This window comes from Bombus pascuorum, chromosome 3 (genome assembly GCF_905332965.1).
Source record: "Bombus pascuorum chromosome 3, iyBomPasc1.1, whole genome shotgun sequence".
NCBI lineage: Eukaryota > Metazoa > Arthropoda > Insecta > Hymenoptera > Apidae > Bombus > Bombus pascuorum.
The window spans coordinates 18,489,964-18,513,758 of record NC_083490.1 but is presented as its reverse complement, the minus strand read 5'-3'; the positions used below and the strand labels follow the sequence as shown (position 1 = coordinate 18,513,758).

Genomic DNA, 23,795 nt, shown 5'->3' with positions numbered 1-23,795 from the left:
CATAAATATGTATATAAACTTCAATATTGATACCAACCATCGAAATATTGATTGCTTGCAAGAATCTTCTTACTTCTCCAAATGTAGCAAATCAAGATATTTAACTGTGATACAGGCGAGATAAATACCACGTCCGGACAAGACTTTACGGTGCATCCGATTGGATTTCATACAGATATATTGAAATAGGGACCTTGAAGATCATAACTTGGAGCTAGCGAGTTTAGAAATTATATTTAGTATCTCTAGGAAATCTATTTATATGAACTCCATCTATTTATTTTGCAATCTTTCTTACCAAGGACCATTTGTGAACTTTCCATTGATCACTCTATATCATTCGATGTATTTTTGTGTCATAATTTTAGAAGCTCTAAAGTCCTCTTGTCGTTCTATTGTCATTCCCAACTTTATCGCTTCAGCATAGAATAATATTACAACAATGATAATTCCAATATTCGCCGCTCTAAATCGTAGATGGCACAATGAAATCTCAAATATATTGTACGATCGGTATTTCAGAACATGCGATACAAAGTTCCATAGGGTGGTAAATCTGTTCTATGTATATTTTGTATATTATTCTTCTATCGTTGGTCAATGGTGATGATGGTGATAACCTATTTTGTACGTTGTTTATAACAGAAACCGAATATCATAATAGTTATAAACATGTTAAAAGTTGTAGTGTAAGAATTAATAGCTTAGTTTACATGATTTTAATTACAAATAACCAATGATGACAAATGATCAATTTCATGATCAAATGATCAGTTCTTCTGATTGCTGGTAATTAGTATTGATACCGAAAATTGTTTTCGGTTATCAATAAAATTTAACCACGACGATACTTTTTTTGTTTACTTTCAATCATTGTCAACTTTTATTAACATTACTGATAACACATGATAATCAATACCAACTCTGGTTCTAAACACACATACGAATGACAGAGGGCGTGAGGTGTATTATGTACGCAGGAGTAAAGTAGTAATAACTAGCAAAAATGTCTTTTAGTTAATATATACATCAATAGTTTATAACGTGTCTCTCAGTGATATTATATATATATAGAGAGAGAGAGAAAGTATTAACCGGTTTGTATGACGTTTTTGCATTACTGAATTTTCTTAAGAAACCAATGAGTATTCGAGAAATCTATAAATGTGTGTTATACTGTAGAGCTAGAGAAATATAATCGCTGAATTATCCTTAGGTTAAGCAGTTCCATCGAGATTTCATTGTAAGATTATCTTTTATATATTTCAACAGGCATATGTTTATACATTACTTTCCATATATATATATATATAAAATAGTGTTGTGTGATATATCAACAGAACCACTGCTTACAAGTGCTCTAAAGGTTTTAAGATGGCATTATCCCGTATCAGTAACTCCTATTTATCGACAAGTTTATCACAGGTTTCGCATACAGGTATGAAGTTTATAATTTACTTTTATGTACGAGTTTATATCTGATACTACTATCTCTAAAAATTGAAATCAATTAAATTAAATAATGCTCTCATAACATTTCGTATTATTATGAAATGGCAGATTGAAATCGATGTCTCTAGATTATTTTTATTTCTTATACATTTAAATTAATTAAATAAACAAGTAATATCGGCTATGTTAATAGAAAAATATTGTTACCTGTATTAAATTATATGTATGTATGTTACATTATTGCTGTAATTATATTATACTGCAACCATACATTTCATCAGAAACAATAATAATGATAAACATCTTCACAATGACTGTTCCATTCTATCAGTCGCATAATAATTAACAACGAACTGAAGTTTGATACGTGAAAACAGTTTAAAAAACTGACAAGTAGAAATCTGACAAGTAGTTAAAAAACAATTTTTTTATTTCTTTTTTTTCATTACACTGTTATTTCTTATCTGATTTCTTTTGATGACAATTTTTTCAGCAAATACATCGTTAGGCAAAGTACAGTGTATCCGGTATGCAGCCGTTCATCAAAATCGCATGAAAAATCTTCACTTTACGAGTGTTCGTCAGTATCCCGATGCTCCTACTCTATCGCTTCCTACAAACGTCTCCGAAATATTTGCCAATGAGACCGGGCGATTCACACCTGAAAGGGCACGAGACATCGCTGCACCGGTATTATTATATGGCAAGAGTGATTGTAGATCATTTTTTGCGCAACAATTATCAAAACCAACAGAACGTTCAAATGGTTTGGAAAACTCCAGTGATACACATGTAGATTCGTACGATTGTTTTGGAGCAGTTAGTTTAAATGGATCGATGCAAAGCAACGTCCCGAAACCATTTTGCTCCAATGGAAAATCAACGCATTTGAACATGCCAGGCGGTCAATGGGCGAGAGACGGGAAATACATCGCCGAGGATATGCAGAAATCTCATTATCGAAGCATTCGTTTACCTCAACTAAAGCTAAACAAAAGCAGTTAGTAAGAATACCATGAAGCCAAATTTTCTCAATGATATCCCATGATATTTTTTATTAGAATATTGGTGGTCTAAATCAAAACTTCTGTATGTGGTGTAGGAATTACATAAAGAGAAAATATTTTTTACAAAATGTATTTTAGTAGTAAGCTTTTATCAGTAATTATTATAAAGTTCTTATTGACGAGGAAAATAGTGTAGACATTGTAATCTGTTACTCAGGTCTAACAAGCTGTGTCACAGAAAATTCACTTTTTAAGCCAAAATACATCTACAATATGGGATATTCAACGAAAGCATCTCAACCGCCAAATAATTCGTTAAATGATGGAAAACAGCAAGTGGTTACACCTATAATATATTCATCCAAGAAAGAAAGATTTAAAATAATAGTAAAGCAATATGGGATTATTGTTGTCATATTTCATGTAGCGCTTTCTCTGGTATCTCTCGGTGCTTGTTATGTAGCCGTAATTAGGTTTGTTTTTGCATAATCTACATTTTTTACATATAAGCTTCTTTTGCGTTGACGCTTTTTAAAATTTTAATTCTACAGAATGTTATTCGGTTTCTCTTCTAATAAAACATAAATATTAAGGTTATTCGAAAAATAAATATTGAAAAGATAGAATTTATATATTACTCGTATTTAAAATAATTTCATGCATTGATTATAGAAATATTGATTTCAGAGGTATAGATTTAAAACCTATCATTCACTTTATATTCAACGTAGAAGATGAACAAATAAATGGTATCATTGGTAATACGTCAACTTTCTTGGTAGCATATGGTTTTCATAAACTCATGGCACCTATTCGGTTTCCAATAACGGCAGGTGTAGTACCACTTCTTGTAAAGTATTTAAGAAGAATAGGACTTCTTAAACATCTAAATAATGTAAAAAAAAATACGCAGCAATAATATTCAGTGATCGATTATAATAATTATTTGCTTGATACTGTATAATTTGCACATATGTATATCTTGTAATTAAATATTTATAAACCAAATTGATTAAATAAACTTACATACACATATAAACCATTTGTTTTTATGTATATATATTCAGGTTTATTATATAAAGAATATAATAGTTGTAATTACTTTACACAACGTCACGTATATTTCATATATGATACTTTGCGCATCTACTATAAGTACGGCAGTTGTAGTTATAATATTTTTACTAATAAGTTTTTCTTTTATTAATCGCCGTAAATACATGACATACACAAAAGCTCGGCAGTTTCAATGGACGAATTGATCAGTTATATTGGAACAATGATTGCGTTCGATACGCAAATCTTTACTGCGTTTTTTCTATTCGGCTCGCAGTTATCGAACCCTTCGAGATTTGATTACGCATAGGAAACATACGAAAATGCCAATCACTTGGCAAACATGTTTATGTACATAACTTTTGAAAAATATATTATAGTACATAGTAAAATTAACGTATATAAGTATATATACAATGCAGTTAACCTAGAGTAATACACATCTTACAATTTATGTAATTTTATATATTTCAAAGTTATGCTTGCCTCAATTGTTTTCTACAATGGCAAACTTTTTTTAAATGCAATAACAAAAAAGGAATTTAAGAAGATCGTTAATAAAATTGCTCAATGTTAAGAGTAGAAAAGTTTTGAATATTTTTGTAGGTCTCAATTAAATATTGTAAAATGTTTCTCAAACTGTTTCCTTAAAGTATAAAAGTTGTTCGCGAGCTTAATAAGCGTAATTGTTCTCAATTTATTGATCAAACCTAAAAAGGGAGGTTTGAAGCTACAATGACACATAATAGTACCCATTGTTTTTTATGCATATTAGAACAGTACACTTATAAACATTGAACACATTTTCTGTAGAGCATTTATAAACGATTTAAATGACGAGCTATTCCGTTGTGATGAGTTAGAGTTCTATTAATGCAAACAGGAAGAATTTATTACTTAAAATATGATGCAAAAATCATCTAATAATACTTGTAAACTAAGCAATGATTAATTCTAACGTTTTATACAGACCTTATGCAACTCTCATAAAAATACAATAGAAAGATTCACAAATATCTTAAAGAAGCATACAATCATCTCGATAAAAAAATATTTTGGCACAGTACATTTGTATAATTTTTGTTACTCTTTATAATGCACTGATAAGATAGAAAAATAATATAAAAATGCATATTTCATCGAATGCATCATTCGGATCTCTTCATACTAAATTAAATTTATTAATATTACATTATATAAATTGAATAATTTCAGATGCAACAAAATGTATATTTTTCCACTTTAATTTGATTATGTATTAATTGAGCGTGATATTCAATTAGAAAGGCAAAATTTTTCCATTTTTGTTGCGTAAAACTAGTCAAGTCTTTAAACGTACGCCTCAGCACGACGTCCTTGTATGTGATTGAAAAATTGTCGCCAACTGGTCAGTGTTTTACTTGACCACACCCAAAAGCTACTTGTTATACCAACAATCATAGCCATTAAATATTTTATCATGAAAACCTCAAATTCTGGCCGTCTCCCGACATCGCGGGTACGCTCTCCAACTGGACACGGCATCGAATATAAAGATTGTGGTCCAGGCCTTGAACACATCTCCATGTTCCAAGTCAACATCCACTGGTCAAAATATGCTTGCTCATAAAATAAGCAAGCAATGACAATCAAGGCAGGAACTATGTATAACACAGAAAATATTCCAATGCGTATCATTAATTTTTCTAGTTTGTCAGTCTTTGTACCATCGTGCTTCATAACAGTACGTATACGGAAAAGAGAAACAAATCCAGCCAATAAGAAGGCAGTTCCAAGGATTAGATAAACGCATAATGGTGCCAAAACAAACCCACGTAGAGCCTCAACATTCCAGAGGCCCACATAACAAACACCAGACAATATATCTCCTATAAAAATAAAGTAATGCATTCATAATAAGTACATGAATTATATTAGAAATAATTTCTTCATGTGTTTCAGATTATTTACCTTCTACCTTTCCCAATGCAAGGATAGTAACTGTTTTTATTGCTGGAGCAGCCCAAGCTGCTAAATGAAAATACTGTGAATTAGCTTCTATTGCTTCGTGGCCCCATTTTAACCCAGCAGCTAGGAACCATGTCAATGTTAAGATGACCCACCAGATACTGGATGCCATCCCAAAAAAGTAAAGCACCATGAAAAGTACTGTACACAATTCATGCTTGGTACCTTGGGATATTGTTGATGCCATTTGAATTCTCATATCTAAAGGAGGTGGAAAAGGATCTCTGCAGGCAATGGAATTGCCAGCTGCCCAACCAATCACATATGCCAATGCTACCATAAGGTAACATACTGACAAAAAAATGATTGGCCTTTCAGGATACCTACACATAAATGTAATGCGCATAATATAATATAACATTATTACATATTTTAACTAATATATTCAAGGAAAGTTATACACTTGTATATCATGTTAGTACGAGAATTTTATACTTTTTGTATTGTAATAAAATTAACTATAATATATATCTCATAAAGACATACCATATAATACAAACAACCATGTATAGGCAATCATTTATATTATATTATATTTATATTATAATTGCAAGTTGTGAATTAAAAGACTGTGCTTTTAACTAATGACTCTAATTAAATTATCTATTATAGATAAATATGAATACAATTACCTGAACCTATCTGTGTCAATGAGAAATGTCAAGAAAGTGAAAAAGCAAGAAGCTGCACAAACTGAGGCCCAAGTGCCAACCCAGATCCTTGAAAATCGTCGTTCCCTTTCGGTGAAAAACATTCCATCACAAGGAGCGCCGCAATTAAGCTCAACTTTGTCGCCGACCTTCAGCGAGTAACCAAGTTCATGCGGGACCTTGAACTGCATTGGACAAACAAAACCAAAATCCCTGGCACCGAGCATAAATCCGCTACCGTACGGTTTTGGTCCTCCGGTCCAGGACGGTTGAAATTCAGGTACAGGCATAAGCGGTGGCGTATAAACCGGTGGCGAGGGTTCAGGCGGTGTGGTCTCGTTGTGACCCACGCATAATTCAGGACCGCCGTTTTCGGGTAACTTGGAACAATCGAGATTGTCCGGCCACGCGAAGCCGAAACTGTTCATCAATCGTTCACACCCTGTTCGAGCACTCTCGCATAACGATCTGCAAGGAGGTATTGCTCTGTCAATGATAGTGCATACAGGCGCGTACACCGTGCACAAGAAGAAACGAAGATCAGGGCTGCACTTCATCTTGACCAAGGGTGCGAATTGATGAACTTCTTGGCCAGCATCTTCTTGCTTTTGATGGTTCATCAGATTTGGCATAATCGTTTCATTGTACGGAATATTCATGCATAGGTTGATCGTGATCGGTTCACATCTTCCGTGATGCGCCAACGGATCTTTCGCATGAAAAGCATTGACACTGAATACGGCCACTGAAAGAACATAGATCGTCGCGTAACACGGAATCATTGTTGCGTATCGTTGGTCGACCGCCACTTCCGAGATCAATCGTCACGCGAAGTAGCTTTCGAAAATACGCGAATACACCACGCCTTTGGACATTACCAACGAATCGTGCGAGACATAATAATACTGAACGGTAGGAGCAGGGGAACGAACGTACCTAGCACCTAGTGATGATGATGGACGCGACCGCAGTACTGTAAACAGAACACGGTGAATACGTTCTGATAGCAAGGAAACTTATCTGAAATTTATGAACGATACTACCGCCATCTGTGGACAATACGTCCAAACATTGCGCATTCTTCAAATTATCAGAACATTCGGAAAATCTCTATCTGTACCTTTAAAGGTAAAATAATAGTTTTTAAACCATAAATTATGCGTAATATATCTATGTGCGAATAAATATAAATATAATCTAAATCTAAACAAAAAAAAAAGTAAAAATAATCAGTAAATAATTTAAAATACTTTAGTTAGTATTACAATGTTTTTATTAAAGGTAGAGGTTTCATAAATGAGAAGACTCGATATCAATCGATTCATTTTGATTTTATTTCTTTCCCGACATACAATGCACAATACGTTCGATTTCGTTAGTTGTAATGTTTATTCATCGCAGATGATTAGCGTTGTCGTAAGTACTATGGTTGTCATTATTATATTTTCTGTTTTAATTATATAGTACATACGTACTCGTGGAATTCGTGCACTTTCAGACGGGGTCGCACCTTCGGGCGGTCATCATCACTGCATACTGTAATGGTAGTTTTTCGAGTCTATACGAATTACCCGAAATACGATTCACAAACGGCCTCGTTATCGTAAACAAATAAATAATTTATCTCCTCGGAATATTCTCAACCTGAATCGTCACATTAGACATAGGAGGTCAGCCTTACGATCTTACGGTTAGTAACACTTAAGATTCAATACGGAAGATTGCAATATGTCGAGGAAGCCACTTTTTCGTCTTCTTACAATTTCAACGGTATTAATAACCATTCTGCGGCATAAAACGAAAGAGAAGCCTGTTATTAAAGAAAACACGATCTGACGGAACGATCGAATGAACTCCGCCTGTTTTTGCCTGTCGCACCTACTGATCCTTCCGATCGAAATCAACGTTCCTTTTTCTAACACGCATCCCTATTAAGAAGAAAAAGGTCACTTTGGTTACCACTTACATTCTGCTCGAGGGAACCAACTACAAATCATTTATACATAAATACCTATCGACTATAATATACGTATACATATACATATCTGTATTAATGCCACGATTTATGGCGTATAAAACAACATAATAATGAGGAAGACGATTGATAATAATAGGTTTGAAATTTTTATAGCGAGGGTAGACAAAGAAAGTAAAATTATTTAGTGAAGTGCATAAAACTGGTTTGCGTAATATCATATACACATATCTATATTAAATGCTATACCCTTTCAAATTTTATTACCAAAGTTAATTTTCAAATGGATCGTATACGTTCGTTGGACCTATTATTCTTCTTTTCCTTTGGAATACATATATGTATAGAACAGCTGTACAAGCGGGAAGATCTAAAGATCTTTGGGCGGCTTAAAACGTTATGATTGGCACAAAATACGAGGTGCTTCGCAAAGTGTACCGTGAGACATCTACGAGCCTCACTTTCCTCTGAACTCTGAATGATTTATTTGTATTTCTCACTCGCAATGGGACGCACTAAGATTATGAGACAAACGTTCATTAAATTATGGCACGACCTGCGCGCTTTTTATCTTAAGACGTCCCAGAAACGTGAAATCACTGTTATTACTGCTGTAATGCTTTAAGTCTTTCTTCTCGAGTACCCGCAAATATATATTAACTTTTACGCCTTGTATATTACCTAGCTGATCCATTAACTCGTTAAAGGTTATGATTAATTAAACACTCGTAACAAATTATAAGCGTCTGGTAGATCAGTTAGGGATACGTAATTATATTCAAATAAACGTTTTCTTTAAAACACATCCAGTAATATACCTACTTAGAAGTATACGAATGTATTATCCTGAACCTGAAAGGAAGACGAAAAGTGGCTCGTGCCTCGTGTTTTTACTTCGACAGAAGTCGATTATCCTCTGCTCGTACACAATCACGTCGTAGTGTGCACGCAAGTCTCGTTATGCACATATAGGATTAGAATTGTGGTATACGGTCAGAGATTCGCTGGAAAATACGCGCCTGTACATAATTACGTGCAAAATCCGCGCGCAATGCAGAAGAGAGTTGCCTCTTTCGTGATTAGCTCTTTGGAGGTTATGTTATACATGCGAAGCATACATGCCATTGATCTTGGATTCTTGGCGTGGCTAGATAAATTTACATTTCTCCTCCAAAGAGTTAAGCCTGTTCACTCGCCCCGAAAAAACATAATTGATGCAATCGTCTTTGTAATAAAATTGCGTGTATAATTAATACACGTTTCTTGATTAGCACCGAACTTAACTACTAGTCAGTTTACGTACGTGTTTATGTGTTCACGCACGGTCTACTCTAAAGTGTAATCGTGTGTTTAAAACTTCGAGTGAAATGCAATTCATTCTTCTGCCGTTGCGCCGTATGACACGCAACAAGTAAATAGAGATTAAAATACTTTCGAGACATTCGAAAAAATGGACAGACTTTCTTGGAATATTCAGCAAGATTAATATATATAATGCTCTTGCGTAAATTATCGCCAGTGCGCATTATATTATATTTATTCGTACTTCGCGTACGTGTAGATATATTTTCATCTATCTATCATTCTATCTACCGTTCTTCTAGCGACACTAGTCCGTGCCCAACTAACCTGTCCGAGTGTGTCAGGTGCGTGTATATCGCATCGCGTAATTTTGTACACGATGAAAAACGAATTACATGCAGGAATAATGTATCCGTAAAATATTTCTATTTACACTCAATAATTTTATGGTTCTCCAAATATGAATATCAAGTGTTAATTTATAACTAGATTTTATAATCAAACTTTAAGCCAATGTTAGGCTTAAGATTTATGCTCTTGTTGGCATAATTTTATAGTTTAGGCAATATATTTAAGATGGATAAGAAATAAAATCCTTACGTAAATATACTTGTTATATATTTTGGATCAAATTTTAAGTAGATAATTGTTGTAAATTAAGATAAAGAGAAAGATTCTTTGTGTGACCCAAGGTGGCCTGGCAACTATTGTCACCCAATACTTGTATAATTTTAGAAGCTAAAGAAAAGTTTGATTAACAAATATTTCCTATAACGATACACATCTTTTTTCGTTTGTATTAAACAATGTATTTTTCATATGTGTACGAAATATATGTTGAAAAATCTCTAGACGAATATAAAGACGTTTGAATATGGTCATTGAAGGCCGTTTTAAATCCTTTTAGTGTAGCTATAATGAACTTGTTAGTGTTTGCATTCATCTAAAGAGCATTTACCATATTAAGTAACATATCATTTTATCCAAAGAACTAACAGTGACCTTCGTATCTTGATATCTCGCTATAAAGAAATTTTTATCGCTATATATGATGTTCTCCAGTATCGTTTCAGCAATAAAGTTTTATGGTGGCAGCAGTAACTAGGCCACTCTCCGAATCGTGCCTTCAACAGATTAATTCAAAATTCTCAAATCTCTCAAAACTAATAAAAATCTTTCATGATTAATATTTATCTATATTCGAATGTCTCTTAGATTTGAAATTTATAGCAATTTTCTGAAAAACAATTTAAGAGCTACTTGTGGCTCTTGTAAAGGGATTTAGTAATTCCCAAGGAAAGATGATCTATAGTTACCTCGAGTGATTTAAGCACCAGAAACTTATGCCGAAATAATGAGAAATTATACGCGATAAAATTTCGTATTGAGCACGCTATAAAACATGGTTTTGAAGATCAGTTTGTCTTGGAAATGTACATTCAATTTTATTCCCGGATGGTAGCTTCGTGAACGTCATTCACGGTAATCTATACGTATCAATACCCGTATACCGATATAATTTCTATGAATTTCACGCGTGACGTTCACGCACGCAGCCATTGTGTGTCCGTTTCACGGAAAAAGGTACTCACTTGGTTACACGGATCACGATATAACACGCGATACCTGCACACGTCGAATATGACAAAATGAGTAACGAATGAAACTGAAGGAATTTAGTAGTACAGTTGCACTTTTGAGCAAACGATCGCTCTCATCGCGTATCGTAGTGAACATTTCGCATATTTTTTCTGTACGCAACGAGATATATCGTACGCCTGGGAAGATATATATTTGGCACTGGATTCCCGTCGACAGAGCTTCTCAGGCTCAAATCGCAATTCATCTCACGTTAATTAATTACGATCGCGCTGACCTTATATTAGTAATGTCGATCTTTTCTTCAAAGAATAAATATCTTTATCGTTTAAAACTGTTAGTATAAAAGGTAAAGGATTATTCGATTTCTGTCCCGTTTAATTTCAGGGTCTCCTTATTCGTTCTCCAATTGTTTGTCTCGCCTCAGAAAATTAAACTGTTCTGAGACATATCCTAACTATAAGTATAAAACTATTCCAGAATTTGAACAAAAATAAAAAATTCCAACAACCGGCATTACTAAGACAGGATCGAACTGTCGCAACAATGAGCGACGCAAAATACCGTTTTTCTTTGCTACATACTGGATATACTTTCGCGTTTTTGTTCGCGTATCGCTTCGATTAAGATCCGCGGAACCCATCGAGATCAAAGGAACGATATGGAGCAACGATCGAGAATTTTAACGAGGAGAACAGCGTATACGCTCCGTTCATTCCGCTTATCGGACTCAGCAGCCATGGACGCGACTTCCAGGCCCCGTGTTTCAATAGTTTCGAATCGCAAATACGTTTTGTTATTGTGTATGAACGCGCGGTCGTCTAGGATATGAAAAAAATATACGCGGCCGCGCGTGTATTATAACTAGATAGCTTTGTAGTCCTCGTTTCGGCGATCGAAGATCATCATCATCGATCCTGTCATTTTTGCCAACGCCCGTCTCTCCATCACCGTTGAAACGCGTATCCGCCGTTACGCTGCATGTATGCATGCAACAGAACATAGATCGATCGTACGACGATTTCGTGAGACAACAACCTGACTTAAATGTCGTCAAGCTAGAATATCGATAAATACGGACGATGACTGACAAGTAATATCCTCATTTTGGCGTTTCCGAACGAAAAGCGATAGAAATTTGTACGCGTTTTGTGTACTATGTTGCACTGAATTGCATGCGACGAATTTAAGAAATCAATTCTTAAATGCGTAGATACACTTCGTAAATGAAAGCATATAAAATTAAACTATGGATTTAAAAACGCGTGATTTTATTTTACTCAAAGTAAAATTTTATCTAAAATACTCGTTTTAAAGTATGAAAAATATTTTTACTCCGAGGAGGAAATTTGTCTTATCTAGGTATAAATTTTACAAATGAAGAGATTACTTCTGTCAGTGAACTCTCGTACAAATCGACAGATCACATGCTATCGTCGCAGTGAAAATCGATTTACGGTATTCTTTTTACATAATGATTGAGCATAGAACGCCGACGTAAACACTTGTACAAACTAATCCTAATTTGATCTTAGTAGCGTCCCTAAACACGAGTGTCTTAATCGCTTAATTAAAGTACAGAGTTGGCTCATGACCGGCTAAAACACGCGGAGAGATCGAACGTGGGTAGGGAACGATCTGCGATCAATGCTCTTCGAGCCGTATCACGAAGAAGACATCGTACGACGATGATATGGCACAATATTTCCCTTTATCCGTTTCTTTATCCATTCCTTAGCTGTTCATCACGGTGGATCGCCTGGAGTAGCCTCGTCTTGTTACCGTTTCACCCTGAGCTTCGCACTCCTTCTTCACCCGATCGATTATGTCTGCCACCATCTTTTCCTCTTTTTCCCTCTGTTGCTCCCAATCCGGTCCTTTTCCGACCTGTTGGCGCACATTTCACAATTTTTGCCCTTACTCTTTCGACCGTGATCCGATTGATCGAACGAAGAACTCGCGAGCGAAACAACAAGCAGACAGGCAAACACGCGCAAACCGCAGTGTTATATCGAAAGCTTTTCTTCGTTTTCGCATGCTTGGTGCTTTTGATCGGCTACTTACAGATATCTAACTCTACTTCTTACTATACATGCAGGGCTTTCTCAGATGTGGTCCTCGTCAATTTCAAACAAATTTTGTGACGTGACAGTATTTAAAATACTTTTTCATCCTCCTATTCTCCAAACCGTCTAGACCATCAGCCTCGACATAATTTGGCCATTGTAAAATTATTTGGATGGAAGAAATATAAATAATATTCCACTAAATTTCACTGGAATTGACGAAAACTGATATCTGAAGTGGCCTTAATAAATACACAGGCAAACTGCAGTTTTTTTTTTTTTTTTCGAAATGCAAGTCCATTGCGATGAAGAAAAGTCATATTAAGGATGCAACTTTAACTAATGCTGTTAACGTGCATTACTTTGGATCATTGCGTGATTGATGGTAGATTCAGTATAGTGAGTGTACTATATTGGAAGCTGGTATGATGTTCCGTATCGATATTAAATCGTTATCAAATCATTTCTTTACATAGAACGCGTTTTCTAATAATTAGATGCGGCAAACAGGGTACGAGGAGTATGACTAGATAGCGAAGCGATTACGCCGATGCACAGGATGTTCAAGACTTACTTCCGAGGTTTTCCGTGCTTTCTTGTTGGCTGGCTCTTCTCTGTTCTCGTCGTTCTCGTTGTCAGAGTGGCGGGAGCTGAGGTGACCAATGTAACCCTTACGGGACTTGAAGTAAGCGTTACAGCTCTGGCACTTGAACAGCGTGACCGGTGGAGTGACCTGGGTGGAGACGTGGAGTTTGTACTTGTGCCTGTACCAACGAGTTCGAGACGGTAGCACCTCGCCGCACCACTTGCAGACTACAGAACCGTCGTTTTGAATGAGGTATTCCAGCAGCTTGTAAAACAACGTTTATTTGGTTTTTTCTCTCCCTCTCTCACTTTCCTCTTTAATCATCCTCGCTCGCGCCATCGTATCACGCCGCGCTCGATCGTATCCACCCTATCTTACTTTTCCTCCCTTCTCTAGGTTTATTCCCTTCCGTATAGAATTCGAAACGCTTCGACCTGGTGTTGGTGATGATTCGAGACAAAAATCTATCGCTATCGGATTGGAACTTAGCTGCGAGTTACCATGATACCATGAATTTGTTCGAGTTCAGGCAAAAACAAATATTCGAGATATTCTCGTATTTTTGTTCTGCGGTTTCTTTATGCAGTCATCGAGTTCTCTGTTTCTGTGGCGCGGTGTTGCTGGACGGACGATACACCGACAGAAAAGGTGTCACCCGAGATAAACGAGATTAGAAATAAAATCCACTTCTCCGCACGCAATTATGTATAGAGAAAGTGCGGTTCAACGAATTCCTTGCGAAAAGTAAACGGCGCGCTAATGAAAAAGATACGAGGACAAACCAGATAAGACATGCCCGGATGGAGAGTTGCTTTTACGGTTTAACGTTACGGAATGCTTTCCATTCGGTTGTCTGCGAAAATGCATGCACATTGCCAACTAGTTGGGATAACAGATAATTAGAAATAACCTTTCAGTCGTAAAGCAGAACCGTAAAGTTCTTTTCACGTTTACCTGACAATTCCAAAAATTGGATACAAAGTATCACAATCACTAATTAAAATGATTATTATGTCTTTTCTTCTACACCAATGAACAGTCCCTATATCTCCTCCCTTATAATAAGATCTTAATCGATGCTCTGGTGCAACCAAACAAGTACACAACGATATATATCTACTTGCAAGTACATACTTCTAACTCTCTAACGAACTAGCCAAAAATGCCCTTAGTCTAAAGAATGGTTGAACCAGCCGAATGGAAAACACTTTATAAAATGCGCGGCGACAAGAGCTTTCCAAGTGGCTTCCTGGTGCTCTGCCCGTTTCTGTTGGTACCGTCTCCGCGAGGACATGGTGATAAGCCGCGCCTCCTTCTCATAATCGTCCTCTGAACGAAGCCAGGTGGCACAGCTGGTGCACTGCCTACCGAAGCAGTATCAAAAGCAGCAGACCAACCAACCTGTTTCTTGACCTCCGGCTCGGCCTCCCCGGATTCTGACTTAGGTACCAACAGATCTCCCTGATCCTCCTCCCGGTCGGTGAGGAAGTGCATTCCGCTAACCACTTGCTCGGACTTGATGTACGTGCTGTCTGTATTTCCTTCGTTGAACGAATCCTCACCGCTCCTCGTCGCCGTCGTCGAAGATGCTGAAGGAGGAGGCGGCGGCGACGACGAGGACGACGACGTGCAGACCTCGAACGTGATGTCGCTCGGTAGACTCGGCAGCTGATCTGGGCAGACATGGAAAGAAAACAGGTAGAGGAGCGTTAGTATCATTCAGCTGGAAGATTAGTCATCGGTTGTGTTCCATGAATTTGTGAGGCGAGGAACGAGGACAATTTAACGAGGTTTCAATGTTTTATTATCGAGTGTAAGCAATGTTTTAAATTGAAATTTGGGAGTAGTTTTTGGAATATTACAGTCTATAGGTTTAGAATAGGTCTGAAAGTCTTGGAGTTTATTATCAGTTCGAGCAGCGTTTAATCTGAACTTTTGGGAAATTTAGTGATTTAGATCCTTAGGAGTATTACAAATCACGTTAGTATTCTAAAGCAGGACTTGGAAAAGGAGGAAAAGCTGTTGGTTTCCTGAAATGTTCGATAAAGTAATTTAGCTGTTATGTTTCTTTCGATAAAGATTATGGTGAAAAGCCTTAGCCAATTAAAAACTTGATTAACAATGGATTTAAAGATAATTTAAGAACTAATTTAAGAAACGTATCCGTTTGGTCGATTTTGAGTTCAATGAATATTTCCGCATGGTGGATTTCGCGAAAAGAAAGGACGAACAGTTCCAAAAGAGAAGAACGACTAAACGGAGAGATGTATGTTCCTCTGTCTTGCTTTAATGAAGGATGCGCTAATCGATACAAGAAATAAACGGTCGGGTATTGCAGTTGTATATCACAAAGAGTTACAAAGAAACTACAATTAGATAAAAACAAATAAAAATAATAATAGGTATTAAATTGTTATAGTCCTTATCGCCACCCGGCATCGATTATAATAGGTACATATGTACGTACACTTAAATGTACAGTCAACGACCGACGATAATGTGCGAACGTATAGCTTCATTTTCTTTATTATTACTGTTATATGATATAACTTTTTTTTGTTTGTTTGTATAAGCGCGCTTCCACCCTCAAACGGGGCGAACGTACAATATAATATAATATAATATATAATAATATAATATAATATAGTATTTATATATAATATATAATAGATATTTTTCTGTATTCGCAACGTCTATATCTTTTAATAATTCTCACAATTCCTTCTCTTCTATTGCAAAAATCTACCATTATTTATTAGTACATTTTCGTAGTTTTAACATCCTGCATGAATGCGTTTTGTTACTTTTAGTGTCACTAATAGAATTATGTACTGCTTCTTCCTTCTATCGAAACAGAGTGCCGTGTGATGCTTCCAGGATCGAGTGCAAATAAAAGTGTCAGTACTGGTACCTATATATTTCGTATATATGTGTATAACTTTATAACATTACGGTGAATTTCATAAAACTCACTTGCATTATCTCCATTTTTAAAGCGTCGAAGAACAGTAAGTAGGAATAATAATGCAGGTGGACATACGTGTATATACCTTTTCCTTTTCTTTATTTAAGACGTCCGCCGGTGCTTTCTTTTTATCGATAGATATTTAAACGTGCGTGTAAACCGCGAATTTTATTCGCAGCAAACGAAAGATTTGTAGTGGGTCGAGGTTCTGGTAATAGACGAGGAGACACAAACGACACTGATGCGTTGCGACTTTTTCATCGGTTTACGCGAAGAAAAAAACGTACTCGTCGCTAACACATGAATAAAACGTGCAGATTTAACTATGGTAAATATAAATAAGTCTATTTGCCAGAACGTCGTGACAATATACATAAATATATATCATCTATATCTTGCATTCTACTTCAACGAATAAAATTGGAAACGTATTAGAAGGCATCGCATTAATGTCACAAGCTACAATAGCGTTTAACGCTCGAATAAAATATCTCTGCATCATGAAAAATTCAAGTAACCGCATTTGCATTTTGTTCGGTTATTTCGCATTCTCATACCGTATGTGTTAATCATGCGGCTTCCTTTAAAGCCTAACGCACCTTATCGCGTAACCTAATTACCCGATGTTATAGTTAAAACTAAAAATAAAATAATAAACGTTATTTGACGATGACAATAATATATATACATATATATTATATATATATATATACTATATTATATATATAATATATAAATATATATAATAGTGTAATAATAATATAATATAATATAATAATAGAACTATTACAATAATGGTATAAAACTAAAACGTAAGAAGTAAGGTAGCCACAATGCATGGAAAGTGAAGAAAAAAAAAAGTATAACACGACCGTTTTCGATTGCTTTTGCACACATCATAGAATTAACAAATTCGTTTTGTCATTTCCTTTTTCTTTCCTAAGACTCATTGGTATCGCAATGACGAATAGAGCCTTCGGCTGTATACGTATGGCGCAAACCTTATCTTTCCAAATAGTAATAATTTTCTTCGTCAATACAAGCAATCAATCGAAATTGCATACGATGCCCATTTTTTATAAACGTACATATCGATCCCACATATTATATGTCAATCACTAACGCAAATTACGAATCCATACACAATTGCTTCGAAACTGTTAATATATCTTTCAGCGATTAACAAGCGATACGGAATTCAAAACGTGCTCTGTATTCTGCTAGTATTTTAGATGTGTGCTTTTTCGTATATGCATAATATCAAAATGAATGTTACGCTTCCTACATAACAACTATAAATTGGACGCAAGAAACAGAATTGTGCGCGAATATAAATTTCGTGCTTCAGCTAACGGAAACTAAACAGTTATCATTGTTTTCCCTTTACATTTACGCAATTTCGTTATACATATATAAGTATATACATATACATATATATATAATACATATATGTATTATATCAAACATATGATTTTCAATCATATATATAATACATATATTATACACACAAACATATATATATATATATATATATAATATATATATGTATACATATATAACGATATATTTTTTTTGCATTTTTTTCCTTTTAAATACCAACTACGAGTACGAGCTGGATCTACAAGAGAGAAGCTCGACGAGTCTCTCGTGTTACGGCAACGAAATCACACGCGGTTTCACATTTCCTCTCACGTAATATATTTCTCTTTATATATATTCTTTTAAATAGTTCTCTGTAATAATTAAGATTTGATGATTATCATCATTATCGTCATCATTACCACCATCATCATCATAATTATCATCATCATCATCATCATCATTATGATTATCAGCATCATCCTCATTATAATAATCATCACCATCATCATTATCATCATCATCATCATCATTCTGATACATACACATCACACGTTTAACATCCATGCTCATTTTCTCTCATGCGTATAACACCGATGCGGAAGACCAAAATACTGCTTTCCGTTCAGTATTCGTTCGAAAGTTCTCGCAACGAATTATAGCATTATAGAAAAGGAAAATAGCAGGAAGAGCGGACGAAGAAGGAAATATTAATTCGCTGTTCTTTTTACTAGACGTATCGTAATGCGAAAATAATAGATACTATTTATAACAAATTTTGTAGAATAAGGGATCGATTATGTCAGATCTATGGGTAAAATTGTTATGCGACTAAACAAATACATTCTTATAAGCATTTAATTTAATGATATGTTTCGATTTTATCGCTGAATAATATTAGTTTGTTCAAGTTGAAAAATAACGAAACGATGGAGAATAGTAGAAATTACAACGAATGGCGAATTATTTTCCTCTCGTTCCTTCTTTCCTGGCTTATGTTTTAGAATTGATACGGAGGGATAGTAACGCGTTGTTCCTACGAACAAATTATAACACTTCGTTTGCATTATTTCTGCTCGACTGCGTGAACGATGTTTGAATATTTCCCCAAAAAGTTATTGGTATCTATGTATATATCTGTATGTATATATATAAGCACGTGCGCGCACGCACATACATATGCACGAATAAATTTATATTTCGTTCAACTATTTCTACTCTGCGGTGTCCCAACACCGAAAAAAAAAAAAAGAAAACGTGTTAACAATGTATCAAATAATAGATTTCTTTTAGATTTTTTAACGAACGAATGAACGAAAAAAGTATAATATAATATAATATAATATTGTAATATAATAGAATATAATATAATAATATAATATAATAATAATAAATCAAGGAGAAAAAACAAACGGTCCAGACCCAAAACTAACTCAGGGTCATTAAATATACTATGCCTGTATATATAACTTTCTATGTAACTTGTCTGTGCTTGCCTGTGCATTATTAACTTATATACCTAGCAATAATAACCAATTCTATCGGTGCTTGTCCATATCTAAAAGTTAATAATTCTTATCAAACAATAATATTAATAGAAATAATAGTAACGGTGAAAATAAAAATAATATTATTTTTGCTGCATTAATAGTAGTGCGAGTAATAGTAAATCAATAATAATAATAGTAAGAATAATAATTAATTATTGGTAATAACTATAATACACTTTCCCAGAAAACCTGTACATATACCGGTCTGTAATGTAGTATAATTCGTGTTTCATCCTCCCTTTTCTCTATTTTAGGCACTATCTAATGAACTCTACGAGATTTCTGTGCCTCGTAGGGAAACGTTAATAAACTCTCTGATAAATATACATTTTCATCTTCTTTCTGCCTTTCTTTCTTTTAATATTTTGCTAATACGCTTTATTACGCACCATTGGAATCAAATCTGTTGGAAGGCGTAGGAAACATTAAAAAGAGAAAAATAGCAATAACCGTTATTAATAATATTAATACGAATCCTGGCTATGAAACTCTGCACTTTCGATAACAATCCATCTTTCTTCTCGTTACTTTAAAATATAACACATGTGACAAAAATTTGGAAGCACGTTATTATCGCTCGAATAAGCTTCTATGCGAATTGATAGGCATAGATGAATGTTTGTTGAAAGTTTGAAAATACAGGTGACATTCCCCGACACAAACAAAGGGGAAAAATATCCACATTTCATTATTTTGGCGGAAAACAACTAATCTGATCGTGGTTGCATACAGTTTTATGCAGATGTATAGGGAACTATGAAAACAACTAATCTGATCGTGGTTGCATACAGTTTTATGCAGATGTATAGGGAACTATGAAAGGTGCAAAATTGGAAAATATCTGGAAAGAAGAGAGAACATATTCACAACCAACGTTTCACACGTGAACTGCTGAATTCGAAAGAGCGGGTAAAATAAGAAAACAAAAAGAAATGAGAAAAAGAAATAAAAACGTCGCGCGTGCGTTAAAGCATTGGAAGATTTTTTAAAGCTATCACGGTATAATCTAAAACGGGAATATATCCACACGATACTTCGTTAGTCACATTAATCGTATTGCTTACGTTGCTTCGTTATATTTTACTTTAAGAAGAAGAAGAAAAGAAAAAGATGTACTCTAGACATAAATTTTATACGTGAAAAACGATGCATTCGTATCAAAGAAAAAGAAAAGGAAAAAGAAAAAGAGAATACGCGGTTGATAAAGGCACGAGGAAGTTGGCTAGTTTTGCAAGAATATATATCTCCCTCTTTTTGTTCACCAATATCGTTAAATTTCGTTTCTCAAAATATAAAGAGAAAATTGGAATTTTATATGCAGACTACGCCCGCGTAAAATACTGCGACGATATTTAGTAAAAGAGAACTTTTCGGTAACGCGGTCTCAACACGATAAACATTACTTTCAACATTGTGAAACAATGGTTCCTATACATGGTACATACGCAAACGTAACCGCCTACAATATTAGTTACACGATAAAAACCTATAAACAAGTATAGCCTTTTCAATCGCTATCATTAAAAGTTCCTTTTTTCCCGACTGGCCAAATCGCTTTCTCCGCGAGTTTTCTTCAAATTTCACGCGGCTTACGTTTCCATGTGTAAAACCATGGCGATCTGGATGGTCGTGCAAGTGAAGGAGACACAGCCGGGCATCGATCGTCCACAAGCATTGCGCGCTATTGCACAGTTTAAGGATTATATAATACTAATGTACACAGCAGCACTACTCGAGCACTTACGTTCGAGTATAGACATCTCTTTCTCTTTGTCCTTTAATTCAAAAAAAAAGACAGAAAAAAAAAGAAAAAGAAAAAAGAAAAAAATCCCCGCGATCACTCGACGTCGTTCCGCTCAGCAGTGTTTGTATGCGATCTGTCACGTTAGTCTCCTCCACTGGCCGATATCAACCGTCGGTCGCCCTTCTTCCCGAAAAGACGATACTCGTCGGGCTTCCATTAAAAACGACTATCAAAAATTGATCTCACGCGTAAGAAATCCGATCTCGCTTTTAATACAACGTGAGGAGTCGATCATCGCGGGGGTGAGATAGGCTATGCGATTGGTCCGCGGCACACAGGTTACCATATATATTTTGTTCTCTCAGAACGAAGACAACTTGATTCATTTTTCTATCGGTGTCTCTCTGTACGACCACGTATTTTCACTATCGGGTGACTAGACTAGGGCGGTGCTGAGAAGACGACAGAGTAAACGAAGGAAGATTTCGTTTTCTCAAACACGCCCCCGCCTGAATATGGAGAGCATCCTCGGGGTGGCCACGTGCTTCAACGTCGTCCTCGAGAGCGTGCTCCTCGAGTTCCTTTGGACGTCACTAGTCGCGACGGTCGTTTCTCCTCGGCCAGTGTTCTCTTCCGTTGGTTCAGTGGTCGTTCTTCGTGCTGGACCGATCGCCATCCCACCTCGCCCTCGCACTGCCCGCTAAGGCGAGAGAAAAAAGCCAAACGGCATCACGCAGTCCTTCGGCATGAAGCAGTCGTGCACAGTTTTCATATGATTCTTCATTTTGTCAGGCCTGGAGAATTCTTTTCCACATACCGGACACGGGAATACTTTCCTCTGATGGCCTTCGTGGTAAAGAAAAGCGTGTCGTTGGAAGCTGTATTTATTCTTGAACGTCTTCTGAATGTCGAGTTTCGCACACTCGGTGCATTGATAAACACCTTCGGATATTGAAGCATAACGAAAGAGATTCAAACCGCGAACGGACATCTCGGTCAGCTGTTCAGCAGGATCCTGCGAGTGCGATGTGGCGCGACGCCTCATGCGTCTCTTCGGCACCTGTCGACCAGGCGGAGCCGACATGGTTCCGATCTGGTGACCGCTACTCGTCGACGAGGAATTGGTGGTCGGTGCCGGGCTACTACTACTGCTACTTCCGCCGCTGTTCTGCGCGTTGTTCCTACCGGTTGCCGGTGACATTGACGAACTTCTTGTCGACGTGGTGGTCATCGTTGTGCCGGAACTGGACGCTGTGCTGGACGTCGAACTAGTAGTTGTGGTCAACGAAGTGGTGGTGTTCGATCTCGCGTTCGAAGTGTCCGTGCTCGATTGATTCGCCGAAGATCCTGATCCAGAATTTCGACCTTTCTCTTTCCACGTCTCGCCATCCGATTTCGTGTTCCCCGATGAAAACTCTGTGAAAAGATTCGAGTTAGTAAAGACACTGATTCTTATCGATAATGTGTAACGATCGTGGTTACAACAATTACGACAATGAGCATTATCAAGGAGACTCTCTAAAACATGATTCGCTCTCTGGCTACAGTAAAGGCTATGTAAATTGCATGCAACTGCGATCTAATTCGTACTGAAAATAAATATTTAATGATACCGATGTATGATGATTGTATACTCTGATGCGTGCAGAACAGAGATACGAGAGGCTACTGCGAGTCGTAAAGGGAATTTATAGCTCGATGTGAAATCAACATGGCATATAAATGATTCTATATAAAGTACAAATAAAATTTAAATAATACCTGAAAATAAAATTATAATATAAAAGAATGAACAATAATCTACTTAATAAAGTACCAATAAATAATACGAGGGAATCGGGAATTTTGGATATCAATGAAAATAAAAATCTCGCATTGATCAAACAAAACCAAAACAAAGTATAGTCGTACCATTTTCTTTTCTTTTTTTTTTTTTTAACAAGTTGTCAGGCAAAAATCGGGCCTTCATTGCGTTTTGTGTACTCGTAATATACAGAATGACGGATCGATTCCACGCTGAAAATTCTTGACGATCGTGTATCAACTTAAAAAAGGGGAAGGGTAAGCAAAGGGAACATAATGGCAATGATAACTAAGAAAGAATTCACCCGATGCTTTTCTCCTTTTTTAAGCATCAGTAATTTTGGTACATCCCGATGCAAGATGGACTGGAAAGTTTCCAAATTGAAAACGTCGGGTGATTTCGTGGAGAAGATAGATACACGTCGTGGAATCGTGAATCTGTCGTGCAAAATAAACTCTACGTCGTACTTTGTACCGAGAATTCGATCGATGCGAGAAACGACAACAGTTCCGGCATTGCGATTAAATTATATGACAGACTTTGTCCTTTACTCGTGACTCGCTTAAACATCTTGCAATATTGTATTACAAGCAAGCTAATAAGTAAGAAATAGAACAAAAAATAGTCGTTCAACTTCTACATAACGAATAAAATGAACATTATCAGCGTAAAA

The 23,795-nt window shown here is 35.9% G+C and overlaps 3 protein-coding genes across 11 annotated transcripts in view; 1 reads left to right on the top strand and 2 right to left on the bottom strand.

Annotated features, from left to right (window-relative positions):
• Positions 1-924: 924 nt before the first annotated feature.
• Positions 925-3,498, top strand: LOC132905475 (uncharacterized). Its single transcript, XM_060956784.1, has 6 exons — positions 925-1,097; positions 1,183-1,243; positions 1,341-1,438; positions 1,946-2,452; positions 2,677-2,932; positions 3,147-3,498. The coding sequence occupies exons 3-6, from the start codon at positions 1,375-1,377 to the stop codon at positions 3,376-3,378; spliced, it is 1,059 nt and encodes a 352-aa protein (XP_060812767.1). The 5' UTR covers positions 925-1,097; positions 1,183-1,243; positions 1,341-1,374; the 3' UTR covers positions 3,379-3,498.
• A 3-nt stretch (positions 3,499-3,501) lies between these two features.
• Positions 3,502-7,173, bottom strand: LOC132905473 (frizzled-7-B). The gene is made up of 3 exons (XM_060956781.1): positions 6,155-7,173; positions 5,466-5,845; positions 3,502-5,383 (listed from the first exon to the last, which is right to left on the bottom strand). The coding sequence occupies exons 1-3, from the start codon at positions 6,952-6,954 to the stop codon at positions 4,845-4,847; spliced, it is 1,719 nt and encodes a 572-aa protein (XP_060812764.1). The 5' UTR covers positions 6,955-7,173; the 3' UTR covers positions 3,502-4,844.
• A 311-nt stretch (positions 7,174-7,484) lies between these two features.
• Positions 7,485-23,795, bottom strand: part of LOC132905507 (protein tramtrack, beta isoform) — a 45,299-nt gene continuing 28,988 nt past the window's right edge. For 7 of the 9 annotated variants that reach the window (XM_060956866.1, XM_060956869.1, XM_060956865.1 and 4 more), the window contains exon 5: positions 15,970-22,734. In XM_060956866.1, coding sequence (XP_060812849.1) covers positions 22,019-22,734 — 716 coding nt within the window. In that variant the 3' untranslated portion in view covers positions 15,970-22,018. Of the gene's footprint in view, positions 12,936-13,688; positions 13,965-15,101; positions 15,374-15,969; positions 22,735-23,795 lie in introns of those variants that run through there. The other 2 variants (XM_060956873.1, XM_060956874.1) reach the window with 2 other exon arrangements.